The sequence below is a fragment of the Clarias gariepinus genome, chromosome 26 (genome assembly GCF_024256425.1).
Source record: "Clarias gariepinus isolate MV-2021 ecotype Netherlands chromosome 26, CGAR_prim_01v2, whole genome shotgun sequence".
Classification (NCBI taxonomy): domain Eukaryota; kingdom Metazoa; phylum Chordata; class Actinopteri; order Siluriformes; family Clariidae; genus Clarias; species Clarias gariepinus.
In genome coordinates this window covers 22,082,074-22,097,830 of record NC_071125.1, presented here as the reverse complement: position 1 = coordinate 22,097,830, position 15,757 = coordinate 22,082,074, and the positions used below count along the sequence as shown (strand labels likewise).

General features: G+C 37.7%; 1 protein-coding gene across 1 annotated transcript; it reads left to right on the top strand.

The window, feature by feature from the left end:
* The first annotated feature begins 1,187 nt into the window (after window positions 1-1,187).
* tmprss7 (transmembrane serine protease 7) lies at window positions 1,188-14,735 on the top strand. Its single transcript, XM_053488212.1, has 17 exons — window positions 1,188-1,307; window positions 1,432-1,562; window positions 1,760-1,827; window positions 5,202-5,395; window positions 6,667-6,702; window positions 6,829-7,057; window positions 7,213-7,337; window positions 7,487-7,599; window positions 7,715-7,821; window positions 7,914-8,050; window positions 8,162-8,269; window positions 10,434-10,541; window positions 10,733-10,849; window positions 12,453-12,651; window positions 12,828-13,096; window positions 14,236-14,372; window positions 14,495-14,735. The coding sequence occupies exons 1-17, from the start codon at window positions 1,280-1,282 to the stop codon at window positions 14,660-14,662; spliced, it is 2,274 nt and encodes a 757-aa protein (XP_053344187.1). The 5' UTR covers window positions 1,188-1,279; the 3' UTR covers window positions 14,663-14,735.
* The last annotated feature ends 1,022 nt before the right edge of the window (window positions 14,736-15,757 follow it).

The window sequence follows — 15,757 nt, the reverse complement described above, 5'->3', positions numbered from 1 at the left end:
TGTTTTTGTGCATGTGTGTGTGTGTGTGTGTGTGTGTGTGTGTGTGTGTGTGTGTGCAATCAAAGGTTTGAGTTTTGGATTTACATTCACAGCATGGACTGGCACAGCTCTTTCTTATCACTGTCACATATCGCAAGAGCAGCGTTTGGAATTACCGCTTAAATCACTCGCTTTGAAAGGGATCCAAACGGGTTACACCATCTACCGTACCATTAACATGTACCACTAACATGTATCGCTAAAATGTACCGCTGGGATCTATCGCTAACATTTATCACTAACAATACCAACATGGGTCTTATTTTCGGTGTGTAAACAACTGCAAAAAGAAAAAACACATGCAGGTAAATCCCTACAAGCAAGGTTCAATAAACAGTGTAAGGCCTTGACCAGACTGCCAAACCAAATCCAATTTTTGGCATATGCAAATTAGAATCAGTTTTGAATCAAATTGCTTTTATCTAGTCTAAAAAGTAAAAACTACACTGAATCTGATTTTAGTAAATTCCGTTTGTGCCAGAGTTAGTTTGGAATTAGATACAAACCTAATGGCTTTGCTACTATTATCACTAAGCATGTAAATGCCGTGCTCTTGAATTTTCTATGCAGCTAAATTAACCGTAAGGAGCTGGCTTAACCACAGTATGGAAATGGAGGGCAATGTTTGATAGTATGTTGGGGAGGATGCATCAATGTGTTGCCAGTGAATTTAATCAGGTAACTTTCAAATAACATTGTGGAAAGTCGGTTCTAAAATCCAGATTTATGAAACAAATGGGATTGGGCCTGCAGTGTGAACAAGGAGTGAGTCAAGGCCACGAATACAACAGCTGAAGTATAGGATGCAATACCGTGTTCCACCACTCATTCACTACATAACATTTAGAGGGTCGCTGTTTCACTCTTGGTAAAATACTCAGTGAAATTATTAATAATAACAATTATTATTATAAAATGACAAGTACACTCCGGAAAAAAAAAACAGGCAAAGGTTGCCTCCCTTCTGGCCTCTCGGGGAAAGCGCCACTAACAATACCCACTAACTTCTACCTCTTAATTCCTATATTTATGTTTTAGGTGTGTTTGTGATCTAATACCTTGTCTACAGGTGACAGATGTGTCCGTGGAGGTGGCCACGGTGGACGCCATGCTCGATAAACTATGTCGGAAATACAACAGGCGCAGAAGAAGAGCGAAGAAGGCAAAGAAGAGGCCTCCAGTGAACCTGCAGAATCTGGTCTTGATTATTACAGTTGTGGTGTTTGTCATCGTGGTGATCATGTGGTCACTTTTGTGGGTTTTTACATGTACGTGTAACACACACTCATACAGTACGTACCTTTTGGGACAATGTGCAGGATTTGAGGAATAAGAGTGGTGATGGGTTACTTGTTTGGTGACTTTGATGTGAAATATTGTCTTTTCTTATAGTCCGGAGAGAAAGCAATAGTGGTGTGTACTTCGCTGGTATGTTTCGTGTTGCCAATGTGGAGTTCATACCAGAGTACCGGCAAGCAGACTCCAGTGAATTCGTGTCCATGGCAAATCAAATACAGCATGTGGTAATGATGATGTAATCTGTAAATTAGAAATATTGTCAGAGCTGCTGCTAATGAAAATGAATAAATGAATTCTGACCAATTAGAATAGAGAATTAATCAGCATTGTGGAATAAAGAGAAATTGGTCATTATTAATTAGACATTATTAATGCATTAGAGTGAATATATTAATCTTGCATTCCTCTGTTTCTGATAAAGGTCAGCAAAGTCTACAGATCATCATCAGTATCAAAGCTTTACAAACACACCGTCATATCTGACCTGAGGTACTGCCGTCATCAAACACACACACACACACACACACACACACAAATGTCAAATGACTTTTACCCCCTGGGGTTTCATTCAGCTACATGTAATAAATTTTCATTCTAATTTATTGTTAGCTACATTAACCTTGTGGTGTTTACTGTTGCCTACTTTAACCTTGTATTATTTATTGTTAGCGACTTTAGCCTTGTGGTATTTATTGTTAGCTACATCAAACTTGTTCTTATTGTTAGCTATATCATTCTTGTAGCATTTATTAGCCAAATTAACTTTGTAGCGTTTGTTGTTAGCTACATTAATGGTTCTGGTATTATATTGTTGCCTACTGTAGTTCTTTGGCATTTATTGTTGTAATATTATTGTTGTAATATTAATTGTTAGTTATTTTAGCCTTGTTTTATTTACTGTTAGCTACTTTAGTCTGTAATATTTGTTATTAGCTACTCTAGCCATGTGTTATTTATTGTTAGCTACTTTAACCTTTGTGGTATTTATTGTTGGCTACTTTAGCCTTGTATTATTTATTGTTAGCTACTTTAACTGTTGTTGTATTTATTGTTGGCTACTTTAGCCTTGTATTATTTATTGTTCGCCTTTTTTAGCCCTGTATTATTTATTGTTAGCTACTTTAGTCCGTAATATTTATTAGCTACTCTAGCCGTGTATTATTTATTGTTAGCTACTTTACCCTTTGTGGTATTTATTGTTAGCTACTTTAGCCTTGTATTATTTATTGTTAGCTATTTTAGCCCTGTATTATTTATTGTTAGCTACTTTAATCTTTGTGGCATTTATTGTTAGCTACTTTAGCCTTGTATTATTTGTTATTAGCTATTCTAGCCCTGTATTATTTATTGTTAGCTACTTTAAACGTTGTGGTATTTATTGTTAGCTACTTTAGTCCGTAATATTTATTAGCTACTCTAGCCGTGTATTATTTATTGTTAGCTATTTTACCCTTTGTGGTATTTATTGTTAGCTACTTTAGCCTTGTATTATTTATTGTTAGCTATTTTAGCCCTGTATTATTTGTTATTAGCTATTCTAGCCCTGTATTATTTATTGTTAGCTATTTTAGCCCTGTATTATTTATTGTTAGCTACTTTAACCGTTGTTGTATTTATTGTTGGCTACTTTAGCCTTGTATTATTTATTGTTAGCCTCATTTAGCCCTGTATTATTTATTGTTAGCTACTTTAGTCCGTAATATTTATTAGCTACTCTAGCCGTGTATTATTTATTGTTAGCTACTTAAACCTTTGTGGTATTTATTGTTAGCTACTTTAGCCTTGTATTATTTATTGTTAGCTATTTTAGTCCGTAATATTTATTAGCTACTCTAGCCGTGTATTATTTATTGTTAGCTACTTTAACCTTTGTGGCATTTATTGTTAGCTACTTTAGCCTTGTATTATTTATTGTTAGCTATTTTAGCCCTGTATTATTTGCTCTTAGCTATTCTAGCCCTGTATTATTTATTGTTAGCTACTTTAACCGTTGTTGTATTTATTGTTGGCTACTTTAGCCTTGTATTATTTATTGTTAGCCTCATTTAGCCCTGTATTATTTATTGTTAGCTACTTTGGTCCGTAATATTTATTAGCTACTCTAGCCGTGTATTATTTATTGTTAGCTACTTTAGCCTTGTATTATTTATTGTTAGCTATTTTAGCCCTGTATTATTTGCTATTAGCTATTCTAGCCCTGTATTATTTATTGTTAGCTACTTTAACCGTTGTTGTATTTATTGTTGGCTACTTTAGCCTTGTATTATTTATTGTTAGCCTCATTTAGCCCTGTATTATTTATTGTTAGCTACTTTGGTTCGTAATATTTATTAGCTACTCTAGCCGTGTATTATTTATTGTTAGCTACTTTACCCTTTGTGGTATTTATTGTTAGCTACTTTAGCCTTGTATTATTTATTGTTAGCCTCATTTAGCCCTGTATTATTTATTGTTAGCTACTTTAGTCCGTAATATTTATTAGCTACTCTAGCCGTGTATTATTTATTGTTAGCTACTTAAACCTTTGTGGTATTTATTGTTAGCTACTTTAGCCTTGTATTATTTATTGTTAGCTATTTTAGTCCGTAATATTTATTAGCTACTCTAGCCGTGTATTATTTATTGTTAGCTACTTTAACCTTTGTGGCATTTATTGTTAGCTACTTTAGCCTTGTATTATTTATTGTTAGCTATTTTAGCCCTGTATTATTTGCTCTTAGCTATTCTAGCCCTGTATTATTTATTGTTAGCTACTTTAACCGTTGTTGTATTTATTGTTGGCTACTTTAGCCTTGTATTATTTATTGTTAGCCTCATTTAGCCCTGTATTATTTATTGTTAGCTACTTTGGTCCGTAATATTTATTAGCTACTCTAGCCGTGTATTATTTATTGTTAGCTACTTTAGCCTTGTATTATTTATTGTTAGCTATTTTAGCCCTGTATTATTTGCTATTAGCTATTCTAGCCCTGTATTATTTATTGTTAGCTACTTTAACCGTTGTTGTATTTATTGTTGGCTACTTTAGCCTTGTATTATTTATTGTTAGCCTCATTTAGCCCTGTATTATTTATTGTTAGCTACTTTGGTTCGTAATATTTATTAGCTACTCTAGCCGTGTATTATTTATTGTTAGCTACTTTACCCTTTGTGGTATTTATTGTTAGCTACTTTAGCCTTGTATTATTTATTGTTAGCCTCATTTAGCCCTGTATTATTTATTGTTAGCTACTTTAGTCTGTAATATTTATTAGCTACTCTAGCCGTGTATTATTTATTGTTAGCTACTTTAACCTTTTTGGTATTTATTGTTAGCTACTTTAACCTTTGTGGTATTTATTGTTATTTATTTTAGCCTTGTATTAATTATTGTTAGCCTCATTTAGCCCTGTATTATTTATTGTTAGCTACTTTAACCTTTGTGGTATTTATTGTTGGCTACTTTAGCCTTGTATTATTTATTATTAGCTACTTTAGTCATGTACCTAATACATATTGGCCTAGTATTTAGATTTTATTGTTAACTCCACTAGCCTCTTTTTTTATTAATCTTGTTTTTGTTTGTTTTTTTAAACTATTTTTTTAAATGTATGTTAGCTTTGGAATTTCTCATTGTTCTGTACATACATTAGCCTTACACTTTTCATTGTCAGCTACATTAGCCCTGTAGCTCATGTGTAAAACTAAAGATGGCTAAGTTCATATAAAAAACCTAATGAATAATGTAGTACTGTAGTAATGTAGTAGTGTTTAAGTACAAAAAAATGTATATACGTTTCAATAACATTTTGGAAAGCATTGAAATCATACCTAGACATTTTGAAAAGTAACCTTGTGCTGTGTTCTGGTCTCATCCTCGTCAGTAACAATGATAAAGGTGGCGTGCTGGTATATTTCTGGATGATCTTCGTGGTGCCAAGGCTAAAGACTCCAGCAGTGTGTGAGGAGTGTGTTAGCGTGATACTTAAAGATTCGGTGCTCACGTCCCTACAGAACAGATCGTCTGTGGGCTTCCTGTTGGGGCTGCCAGTGGACATTGATTCCATCTTCATCAACAGTAAGACGAGTGATACCTGTCTGAGGCTGTGATTCAGAGAGAACACTAATGCGTTTACTGAAATGTTATATCATCTGAGACCCTTGTGTAATCAAAGGCACTGAATTATCATTGTCATTTCCTTATTATTATTAGTGTCATAATACAGAATGACATTTATAGCGAGAAAATATAACATTTACAGTACGTAACAGTCAATTCACAGGATTTAAAAAGTTTTGAATTCACTTAATTTTTAATAAAAAAAATTACATGTACCTGTAATTTGTTTTACCAGAATTTTAAAGTAAAAGGGACTTTTAATTGAGCAGAACAACAGAAGGCAGTTATAGAGAGTTAAAAAATGTATTTCCGCATATACTGTAATCTCCTGCTACACTAATGCACTTATCCCAGCTTTCACTAGTGCTTAGATACCATCAATGTAGAAAGTAAGACCAAGCAATGATCGGACGGCCTGCTTCACGTCTGAAACGCTGGCCTTCCAGGAACTTTTTTAAAGGCCTAAACATGTTTCAATGGCTTGCAAGGTCAGGACTGTACGGGGGATGTGGCAATAACTCAAAGCCGAGTTGCTGTAATGTGCAAGTGGTGCAGTGAGTGGTATTTTTATATATTTTTTTCCATTAAAAGAATGGGGGTGGCACGGTGGTGTAGTGGTTAGGACTGTCCAAAGACATGCAGATTAGGCTAATTGGCGTTCCCAAATTTGCAGTAGTGTGAGAATGAGAGTCTGGGTGTGTGTATGTGTGTCTGCCCTGCGATGGATTAGCACCCTGTCCAGGGTGAACCCCACCTCGTGCCCTGGGGCACGGCTCTCCTGGGATAGGCTCCAGGCCCTTCGCGACCCTGATTACAGGATAAAGCGATATCGATGATGAGTGAGTGATTGAGGCCAGTTAAGAAGTTTCTGGGAGGGCATCATTTCAGTGGTGTTGGTGAATGATTGTCACTTCCCACAGACAGTTGTGCCTCTTCCACAAGTTTGGAGACGAGTTATCTATTGATTTTCAAAGCGTTCCACTCTCTAAATGTTTATGGAAACGACTGCAGTGGTCTCTGATCTACCTTGGCCCGGGATCATCATTCACATATAAACCGTTATTAATGATAACCTTATTGTGCTTGAAGTCTCCTGTAAATGCCTACCAGTTTTACACCGTTATAAAACAGAAATTTCATCACAAATCCCAGTTTGACTTGAACGCCTCTTGTGTATAATATATGAAACAATGATTAGTATATATTTATTACACTTTTTCCTTTCTTAGTTGCTCTTCGCTCAGATTACACATCTATCGCTGCAGGTAATGCTTTCGCTATTTGTTTAGTATCACTAGATGTGTTTCAAATCCCAAATTTAGTCCTGAGTTTGGAAGTTAAAGTGTATCTCTCTCTCTCTCTCTCTCTCTCTCTCTCTTTTTCTCTCTCAGGTTCTGAGTGTGTGGATAAACTGTACGCAGGCCTCCCAGATGTTAGAGTCCCACTGAACGTTTTCTCATCATGGGGAGGTCTGAGCTGTCACATCAAACTCACGTCTTGTCCAGGCACCATCATCCGGCTCACGGTGAACAGCCTGAACATTGACCCGAGTGACTGCATATACGATGCCCTCACTGTGTATGACGCATTGCTTCCTATGAGAGCCAAAACCTTGCACAGGTCTGTGCTTAAATCAGGCTGGTACAGAACGTATGGCAATCTTATTATTAGTAGTAAATAGCAGGTGATTGTTATCTTATTAAAGAATCTTGGATAGACTCTAAGCAGACATAATATACATGTAATGTGTGTTCAGTAAGTGTGTTCTCCTGTAGGTTGTGTGAGACAGTGCGGGTCCCGATATCTCTTGTCTCCACCTCTAACGTCATGCTGCTTTCCTTTACACTCACCCAAGGCAGCAAGAGCTTCCGAGGATTCTTCCAGGCCATTCCTGAGGAGGGTATGTGGGAATGTGGGAAAAACAGCTGGATTGTCAGAGGATGTACTTAATATTCACAATATACAAGTCTGATCTCTGTTACAAAAGAGATTAAAGATCTAGAGGTGGTATCTCATCCTTTATCTCTTTTATCTTTCATACATCTGTAGAATGCCTGAGTGTAATCGAGGTTCCATCGGCCCCTGGCGAGGCAGGTGATATGACCAGCCCGTTCCACCCCAGTCTTCTTCCCCCGCTGTGCTCCTGCACCTGGAGGCTTCAGGTACTGTAATTACTACAGTGAATATTTTTTACATGAAAAAGCAACATATGTGAAACATTCGTCTCATTTAAAAGCATCTATGACATTTGATCTGAAGGTTTTTGATTCTTTTTAGACACGCAGCGCTTCTCTCGGCGTCGCTCTGAAGTTTCAGAACTACATCCTCTCCCTGAAAGATCTGACTCCGTGTGAACACGGCTGGTGGAAGGTCAACGAGATCATGTGAGTGATCGTATGTTTAGTGCGAGTGTGATGGTGATGAAATGTGCGCTCAGGTTGATAAGCTGCTCCACTCCGTCATCATGATCTTGCAGATACTGTGGCCGTTACGTGAGCCATGCGACCGTCTTCCGCATTCCTGAGAGAAGCGTGGAGGTGGTGTTTCGCTGCAGCTCCCGCAGCTCAGAGCTGCCTTTCAGTGCCACCTACAGCAGCTTCAACATCAGCCAACGTGAGAGCAATGCTGCCCCCAGACGATCGTGGACGTTATTACAATTCAATCAGTATTTTCCTCATAGCACATATGTTGAAAATTAATGAAATCTTCTTGTTTTATCTCTAGCGTGTCCTGAAGGTCACTTTCTGTGCGCCACAGGGTTGTGTTTGGAAAAAGAAAGACGTTGTGATGGCCTGGATGACTGTCAGGATGAGAGCGACGAGGTGTTCTGTTGTACGTCAACTTTCTGTCTGTCGCTAAACAAACCAGTAAAATTGCCTGAGTTACAGATGACTAACGTGATGACATTAAAGGATAGCAATAGAATTTTTCCTTCTAAGTTCTATAAACTGCATCTGGAGTGTATGTGTGATTACCATGGACCAAAAACATCAAACATCAGCATCTTTCCCTGCTTTATAAAAAAGAATCTTTTTCCATTCCTTGTACAACATGTATTAAATTATTCATACTTATTTTTTATTATTATTGTGTAAACATAGCTCTAGAATGTTGGTACGAATTTTCTCTCACATGCAGCCTCATTAGTTTTGCACCACAAATCATTCAAGAAAGCGTGTATAACTTCTTACTACTATTTTTACTTTACTAGTGTTGGGAAATCTTTATAAATCTTTGGTATGACATTTTTTTATATCCTCATCATCACTTCACAGTTATTGCTAGTATGTAAGAGCTGTAGTCTTGAATGTGTTTGTTTTGCACGGACACATATTTTAAAATCTGCCCTTAGACTAACATTACAGGTATGATAAGAGTCTGTTCTTTTCTTGGTACAAGGAAACATGTTGAAGTTATTGTCTGTGGTAATCTCACACCCACACACACACCCACACACACACACACACTGCATGTGTACTGGTTAGAGATTAAATTAAAGTGCAGAGTCTTCCAGAGACTGGACAAATTTTACATCCTAATCAAATATATGACCCGTCACATCAAATCAGGTATTAAGTGGCATTTGGGGTGATTTGAGTTTTGCATATATCAGGTTTAGTACAGTATCAAGTCCAGTTCCAGTGAGAGTTTGTTTATGAGGAGGAGCTGGGAAAAAGCTTGAAAATCCTGTTATTAAATAAGGATATTGGTAAGAAAAAAGGGAAACCTTAGCCTCATTTTGGTACCAGGATTTCTCTACAAAACAAACATTATAATATTAATAATAATAATAATAATAATAACAATAATAATGATAAAATTAAAAAGCATGCACTTATATCGATAGTCTTTGTTGTAAAGCCCTTCTTTAAAGGGCTTTACAACAAAGTTTAGGATTAAAACATTCCCTGTTGTGTTGAAGGATTTGGATGAAAAGGGATTTATCAAACGATTTGTGCCACAATTCATTTAAAAAATGATCAAAGGTCTGTTGAAGATCTCTTTCCAGATGTAGTCCTATTGTTGCTGTTTTAATAAGCTCCATTCATCTGGGAAGCCTTTCCACTACATTTGTACTGTATGTCAGGCACTGATGTTATCGAAGGACATCCCAGTTCCACTTGATCCCAAAGTAGGTCTGAGGTCAAGACTGAGTTCCTCGACTTCAACTCCCATCTTAAAACACCAGGGAGCTGGCTTTGTGCCAGAGGTGGGAACGTACACAAGTCCTGTACTTAAGTAAAAATAGAGATATAGGACATAGAGATATATTGTTTAAGTAAAAGTAGAAGTCCTCCATTTACTTGTGTGCTTGAATAAATTACAGAAGTACGCATTCACATTTACATAAATATCAAAAGTTCAGGGCTTGTATTAGCTTATAGTAGCCATTTTCAAAAAAATCTTTCTCCCTCTCTCCCTCTCTCTCTCTCGATTGTAAATATGCTTTTTTTTAATGCTGTCGGCAACCATCTCCCCTTTTGAATTCAAACACCTGTTCCGTTATTATTATGTGTGGATCGAAGGAATGGCAAGTTATGCAGTTATGCATAATAGTCAGCAGATGGCGAAATTCCCATTTCAAACACTGCACACCACGGTTGATGGGTAACACGTCATGCAGAAATGTAGTTAAGTAAATGTGCAGGCATTTGCTGTAATTTTGAGCAGAGTAAAATTCAAATAATCATAAATATACAAGTAATATTCATGAAATATTCAAGTACATGAAATTTGTACTTAAGTACAGCAACAAAGTACTACCTCCCACCTCTGCTTTGTGCACTGGGGTATTGTCATGCTGGAATACATTTCAGCCACAATTAGTTCCAATTTATGGTTGGGTGTCCACATACATCTAACGGTGTAGTGTGTATAATATACAGTAAGAGCTTAGGATCACAGGATTTGTAACTGACCATAAAAAGGAATTTCTTTGTATGAGTTTATGAGAATAATGAATTTTCAAATGAATATATTGTCTTTCAATTTGCAGCAAAACCCTCTAAGAACTGCGGCAGCCTGAGCCCTCTTCATCCTCTTTATGTATGCGATGGAGAAAAAGATTGTCCCAATGGACGAGATGAAACCAACTGTACTCAAGGTACTGTACTCACACCTGCATCTGTTTTGTGGCTGTTTTGAAAAATATAGTGTAGTGTGCACCACTCCTAAACACTGAGTAGTTACTCAAATCCACGATGGCTGAATGTGAAAGGTTAACGTTTCATGCCTGAGTTCATCTGGAGTGTTTTTGTGAGATGTCAGTCTGGCAGAAAGTTTGATGTTTTACAGAGACGGGCTGCTCTGGGATGTGGTATCAGTGCAGCAACGGAGCCTGTATCCTAAAGAAAAATGCAAAGTGTGATGGATTTCACGACTGTCTCGACCACAGTGATGAGAACGACTGCGGTGAGTTCTCACAAAGCATGTGACCTTTAATCAACCCCGAGTCCTTTACTTGTGATTACATTACCATGGCTTTGTTTATTTAAGCTTTCCAGTTGAGTATTTGTAATTTGGAAAATGATTTGTCTGTGGTGTCGGATTTCAGTTAGTTTAACTAATAAACCTTCTGAACTTCTGTGCTGGATCTCCGGCCCACAGACTTCATTTCGCAGCACTGAGCTGTAATTGTTAGCGCAATGACTCACCTCTCATCTCGGCTCTGCTTCCATGGGGACGTTGTTAGTGTTCGCTCCATTCTGTGCAGGTTCACCTGCAGTGCGTTGAACCCGCTGCGTTAATTGCAGGGTGTGTCAGCCATGATTTGGGGGGAAGTTTGATATGAAAATGCTGGGCTTTGATCTCTGCTCTGGCTTCCGAGGCTTGCATGGATTTAATAAGACAGCGCTCTTCGGGACCATGGCTTTCTATCAGCTTCTCTATTTCTCAAACTGCAAGCAAAAATACGGCACAGTTGATTAGAAACTGTTATGTTTTTTTTAGGGTTATAACCTAAAACTTGTCGTTATAACAACAATGAGTAAAGTTTCTGAATGTAACTTTTATATTCCATAAAATCTTTCGCTTTCACTCAAATTTCAATGTTGCCTTTGGTACGTGAAATCCATATTCAGGTTGGGTAAATGATTCAGGTAGTACCTAGTTAATAAAAATAAGGATCGTGTCACATACCACGTCAAAATAGTATTACTCCTATGATAAAAGATGATATTTGGCATGCACTTAAAACATATTCCCAAACCTACTGTATATTCTATAGCATACAGTATATGGAGTACATATGTAAGTACTGCATGTATGAAATTTTCTTCAGAATTAATAAAGCATCTATCTATCTATCTATCTATCTATCTATCTATCTATCTATCTATCTATCTGTACGGTGCTATGCAAATAAATGCTGTAGAGCAAGTATACCTTTATTAGAAATTAGCTACTTTTTTTACTTTTTACTGAGCATCCTGCAGAACCACCCACAATTCTTCTAAGGACTTTGACTGTTGCACCTATAAAACCCGGCAGCTTCCATTTTCTTTTTTTTTTTGTCTAAAAAGTGGTTGCTTATAAAATACCAAGATTTCTTAACTTTTAATTTTGTGATGGAAAACTTCTCCACGGGAGGAGAAGATATGCTCCTTTGCAGTTTAAATAAAAACACCCTTATATCATTAAAATCTACCTTTAAAAAATCATTAGTTCATCACAAAATTTAACAGATGGCGCTGTTTATTTCTTAAAATGCGCAAATCATATAACCACAGAAGTCTCACATTCATAACAGAACATCAGTGGCGCTAACATTTTATCATGTAATAAGACATTTGAACTCTACAGAGACAACAGTAGAGACAGTTTTTTACACTTTGGCTCTTTAATTTAATCAATGTCTCTAAAGAAATCAGTCGTCTAGAAGAATAACTTTATGCCTCTTTTAATTTAACGAAATCCAAAAAAATATATATATCACTAACGAATCCTCTGTTGATCGCCTCTAATCCATGCACTGGATGTCTGTAGCGTGACCATAACTGTGTGTCCTGTGTCGTAGCCTGTGGTCAGTCCATGCCTGTGAAACGCGTGATAGACAGCGCAGCTCCTCAGGAGCGCGTGGTGGGTGGAGTCAATGCTGTAGAGGGGGAGTGGCCATGGCAGGTCAGTTTGCATTTCTCTGGCTATCTGTACTGCGGCGCCTCCGTAATCACCAGCGAGTGGCTGGTCTCCGCTGCACACTGCTTCAGCAAGGAGAGGTACGATTTAATTACATAGATTCACAATACAACGGGCTTTGGTCTAATATCTAACTAATCTATATATTAATGCATTTATTAAATAATGATCATGTTAAAATGTATTTTGCTACATATTAGAAAAAGAGCCATCACTCTATCCAAACCTCACCAACCTCTAACCGATCATGTCACAGACTCTCAGACCCTCGGCAGTGGGCGGCTCACCTGGGCATGTTGAGCCAGGGCAGCGCTAAGTACGTGGCGGAGATCCGGCGTATTGTTGTGCATGAGTACTACAATGCTCGCAACTTTGACTACGACATCGCCCTGCTGCAGCTCAGAAAGCCGTGGCCCAGCAGCCTCGCCCCATTTATCCAGCCAGTGTGCCTACCCGCGCCGTCACAGACCCTCACTGAGAGACACCGCTGCTGGGTGACTGGCTGGGGCTACCGCTCCGAACAGGGTGAGACCTGGAATATGAAGATGAAATATGAAATATATATGGAAGATGAAAACTCCGCTCATATGCATTACTGAATAACACTTTTGAGAATAAAACACATTTCAAAACAGCTTCATAGCTACTTACACTAGAAATTCTAACTGTTTTCTTTTTCCTAACTTTTTGTAACTCACCAAAAGTACAAAAAATATCCTTAAAATGCTATAAATTTACTTGTGAGTGATTGATACAGTCCATTGAGAAACATACAAAAGCAGATTTTCTTCTTACATGTCCAAAGCCAGCGCAGAAAAAAAAAAATAGCACACAGATCTCTGAATAAATGATAACATTTATTACAAATTCAATTGAAATCCAACACATTAAGCCCATCTCTAAACAGATGTTTTTGATGTTTCACTACAATACACATGATTGTAATCAAGGTCCCAACACCTGCAAAAACCTCAAATGACCACTAGCTGGCTCCAAAAGTGTCCCTATAGTCCCTCATGTTAAAATGTCCAACTTTACAACAGAAATAAACCTTTCTAACCTGTTAAAAAATCAGTCTCCGTAGCTAGATTTCCCTTCATAACAACTATATGGGGGTAAATTTTATTTAAGTAATCAGTTTAATAGTTTAGTATTGTTTACATTAAACAATAAATTGATCCATAATTAGAACTGTGACAGCTACATTGCAGATTAGAAACTGCTATGCATCACTTTAGCCAACTACTGTAGTTAACTAGCTATTAGCCACCTTAGCACTTTAGCTAAGCTAAAGCTAAGCTAGCTAGCTTGTGTCAGCTGGGGTCAGTAGGTGTGTTCTAACCAACAGCCAGCCTCCACTTCTCCGCCTATTTATGGATTAACCTGTGTTTAAGCGGCGGCAGCTCCTGGCAGGGTTTAGACAACCAGAACTTCAAAACTGCTCTTGAGAAAAGCTATGAGTGATGTCACAGAGGGTTTGTCCAGGTCTTTTTCATACTATCTGTGGTTGTGATTGCACTATTCTCCTATTACTGAGTGAAAAATACTAACAATTTATTTCAGTTAAACAATTTATCCTAAAGGGATTTAAATTTAGTGTAACTTTAATCCATTTGTAATGAATGCATTTGCAGCAATGGTCAACGTGTCCTCTTTTTCCTCAGATAAAGTCCTACCCACGGTGCTGCAGAAGGCTGAGGTGAATGTCCTGAGTCAGAGTGAGTGTAAGAGGGCGTACGGTCCTGTTTCTCCGCGCATGCTGTGTGCAGGCGTGGCCACTGGAGAGCGAGACGCCTGTCGGGTGCGTGCAAGTTTGTCTCAGATTTTTTCAACATGTGAGCCACATGTGAATATATGTGTGAGAATGTTAAAAAATGTCCTGGACTGTCTCTTCAATGCCTTTATTTTCTCCTTTGAATGCAGGGGGACTCTGGTGGCCCTCTGTCCTGCCAGACATTGGAAGGTGGACGCTGGTTCCTGATGGGAATTGTAAGTTGGGGTTCAGGCTGCGGCAGACCTAACTTTCCCGGCGTGTACACCAGGGTGTCTAAGTTCATCTACTGGATCAACAGCCACATTTACAACTCATGATAAACTACAAAACTTAGAGCCAAGCATGAGAAGCTGTATACAATAGACAGTAACGTCTGGACCTCAGGACACATGAACAGACCTCAGCATCATCACAGCCATCATTAAATCATTAGAGCAGATTGTGTGCAGATGTGTGATTGTCTAGTGTGTTTTAAAACTGTCATTTCAAAAAAATATATCATTTTAGGTGATGTCTTTTAATGGAGGTTTAGGAGGTCCTGCTTTTGTGGGCTGCAATGGGTTGTTTCTCAAAAAAATATTTTATATTTGAAACACAAACTACATCACTGGTGAAAAATATTGTGTAGCATGAAACTTGACGGCACTGTCGCCTCGCACCTGAAACCTGACAGAGCTATTCTGTTAATGAAAAATATCAAAGTTTTTATAGAAAATATCATAGTAAGTTCTCTCTATGTTATAGCTGTTATAATGAGTAAATGAGTTATAACGTTTCCTCATGTTTCCTCACCAGCATCTCTTTATCTTCAGATTAATAAGACTAAAAATGCAGCTTGTGTTAGCGAGAAACCAAAACCCTACAAACATCTCTGTCCTGAGACTTCCCAGTGGGTCTTTAAAACCGAAGATGTGTTTCATTGCAAAAGATACTGCTAATTACTTTGTGATGATCCGCCCCTAAAGACAACTTTAGCATTTTTACAGCCTATATTTACTTTTAGGTTTAATAGGGGGTTGAGATCTTCACCAAAGTCCAGTGTATTCCAGAGGTTACTGTAGTTACTGCTGCGTGCGAAGAATTTATTGGATGCAACACACAGGGTGTTCACTCTTTAGCTTTCTCAATTCAATGTAATTGGCCACTTTATTATGTTATAATACAGTTACCAATATATCATGCATTATAACAGTTAGGAATTGGAGCTGTTGAAGGAGTTTACAACCCCTTATTCCCCTCCTAAATTATGCCTATGCCTGAAGATGTCCCCAATGTGTGTAGTTTAAATGGTCCTAAAGCCAGGCTGCAGTTCTACCTGTGCCCATTCGGGTACCAGCTAATACTGGAGACTTCTTCCATAAATTAATTTAGCTTCCATAAATTCATTGAGTTTCTTCCATAAATTCATTGAT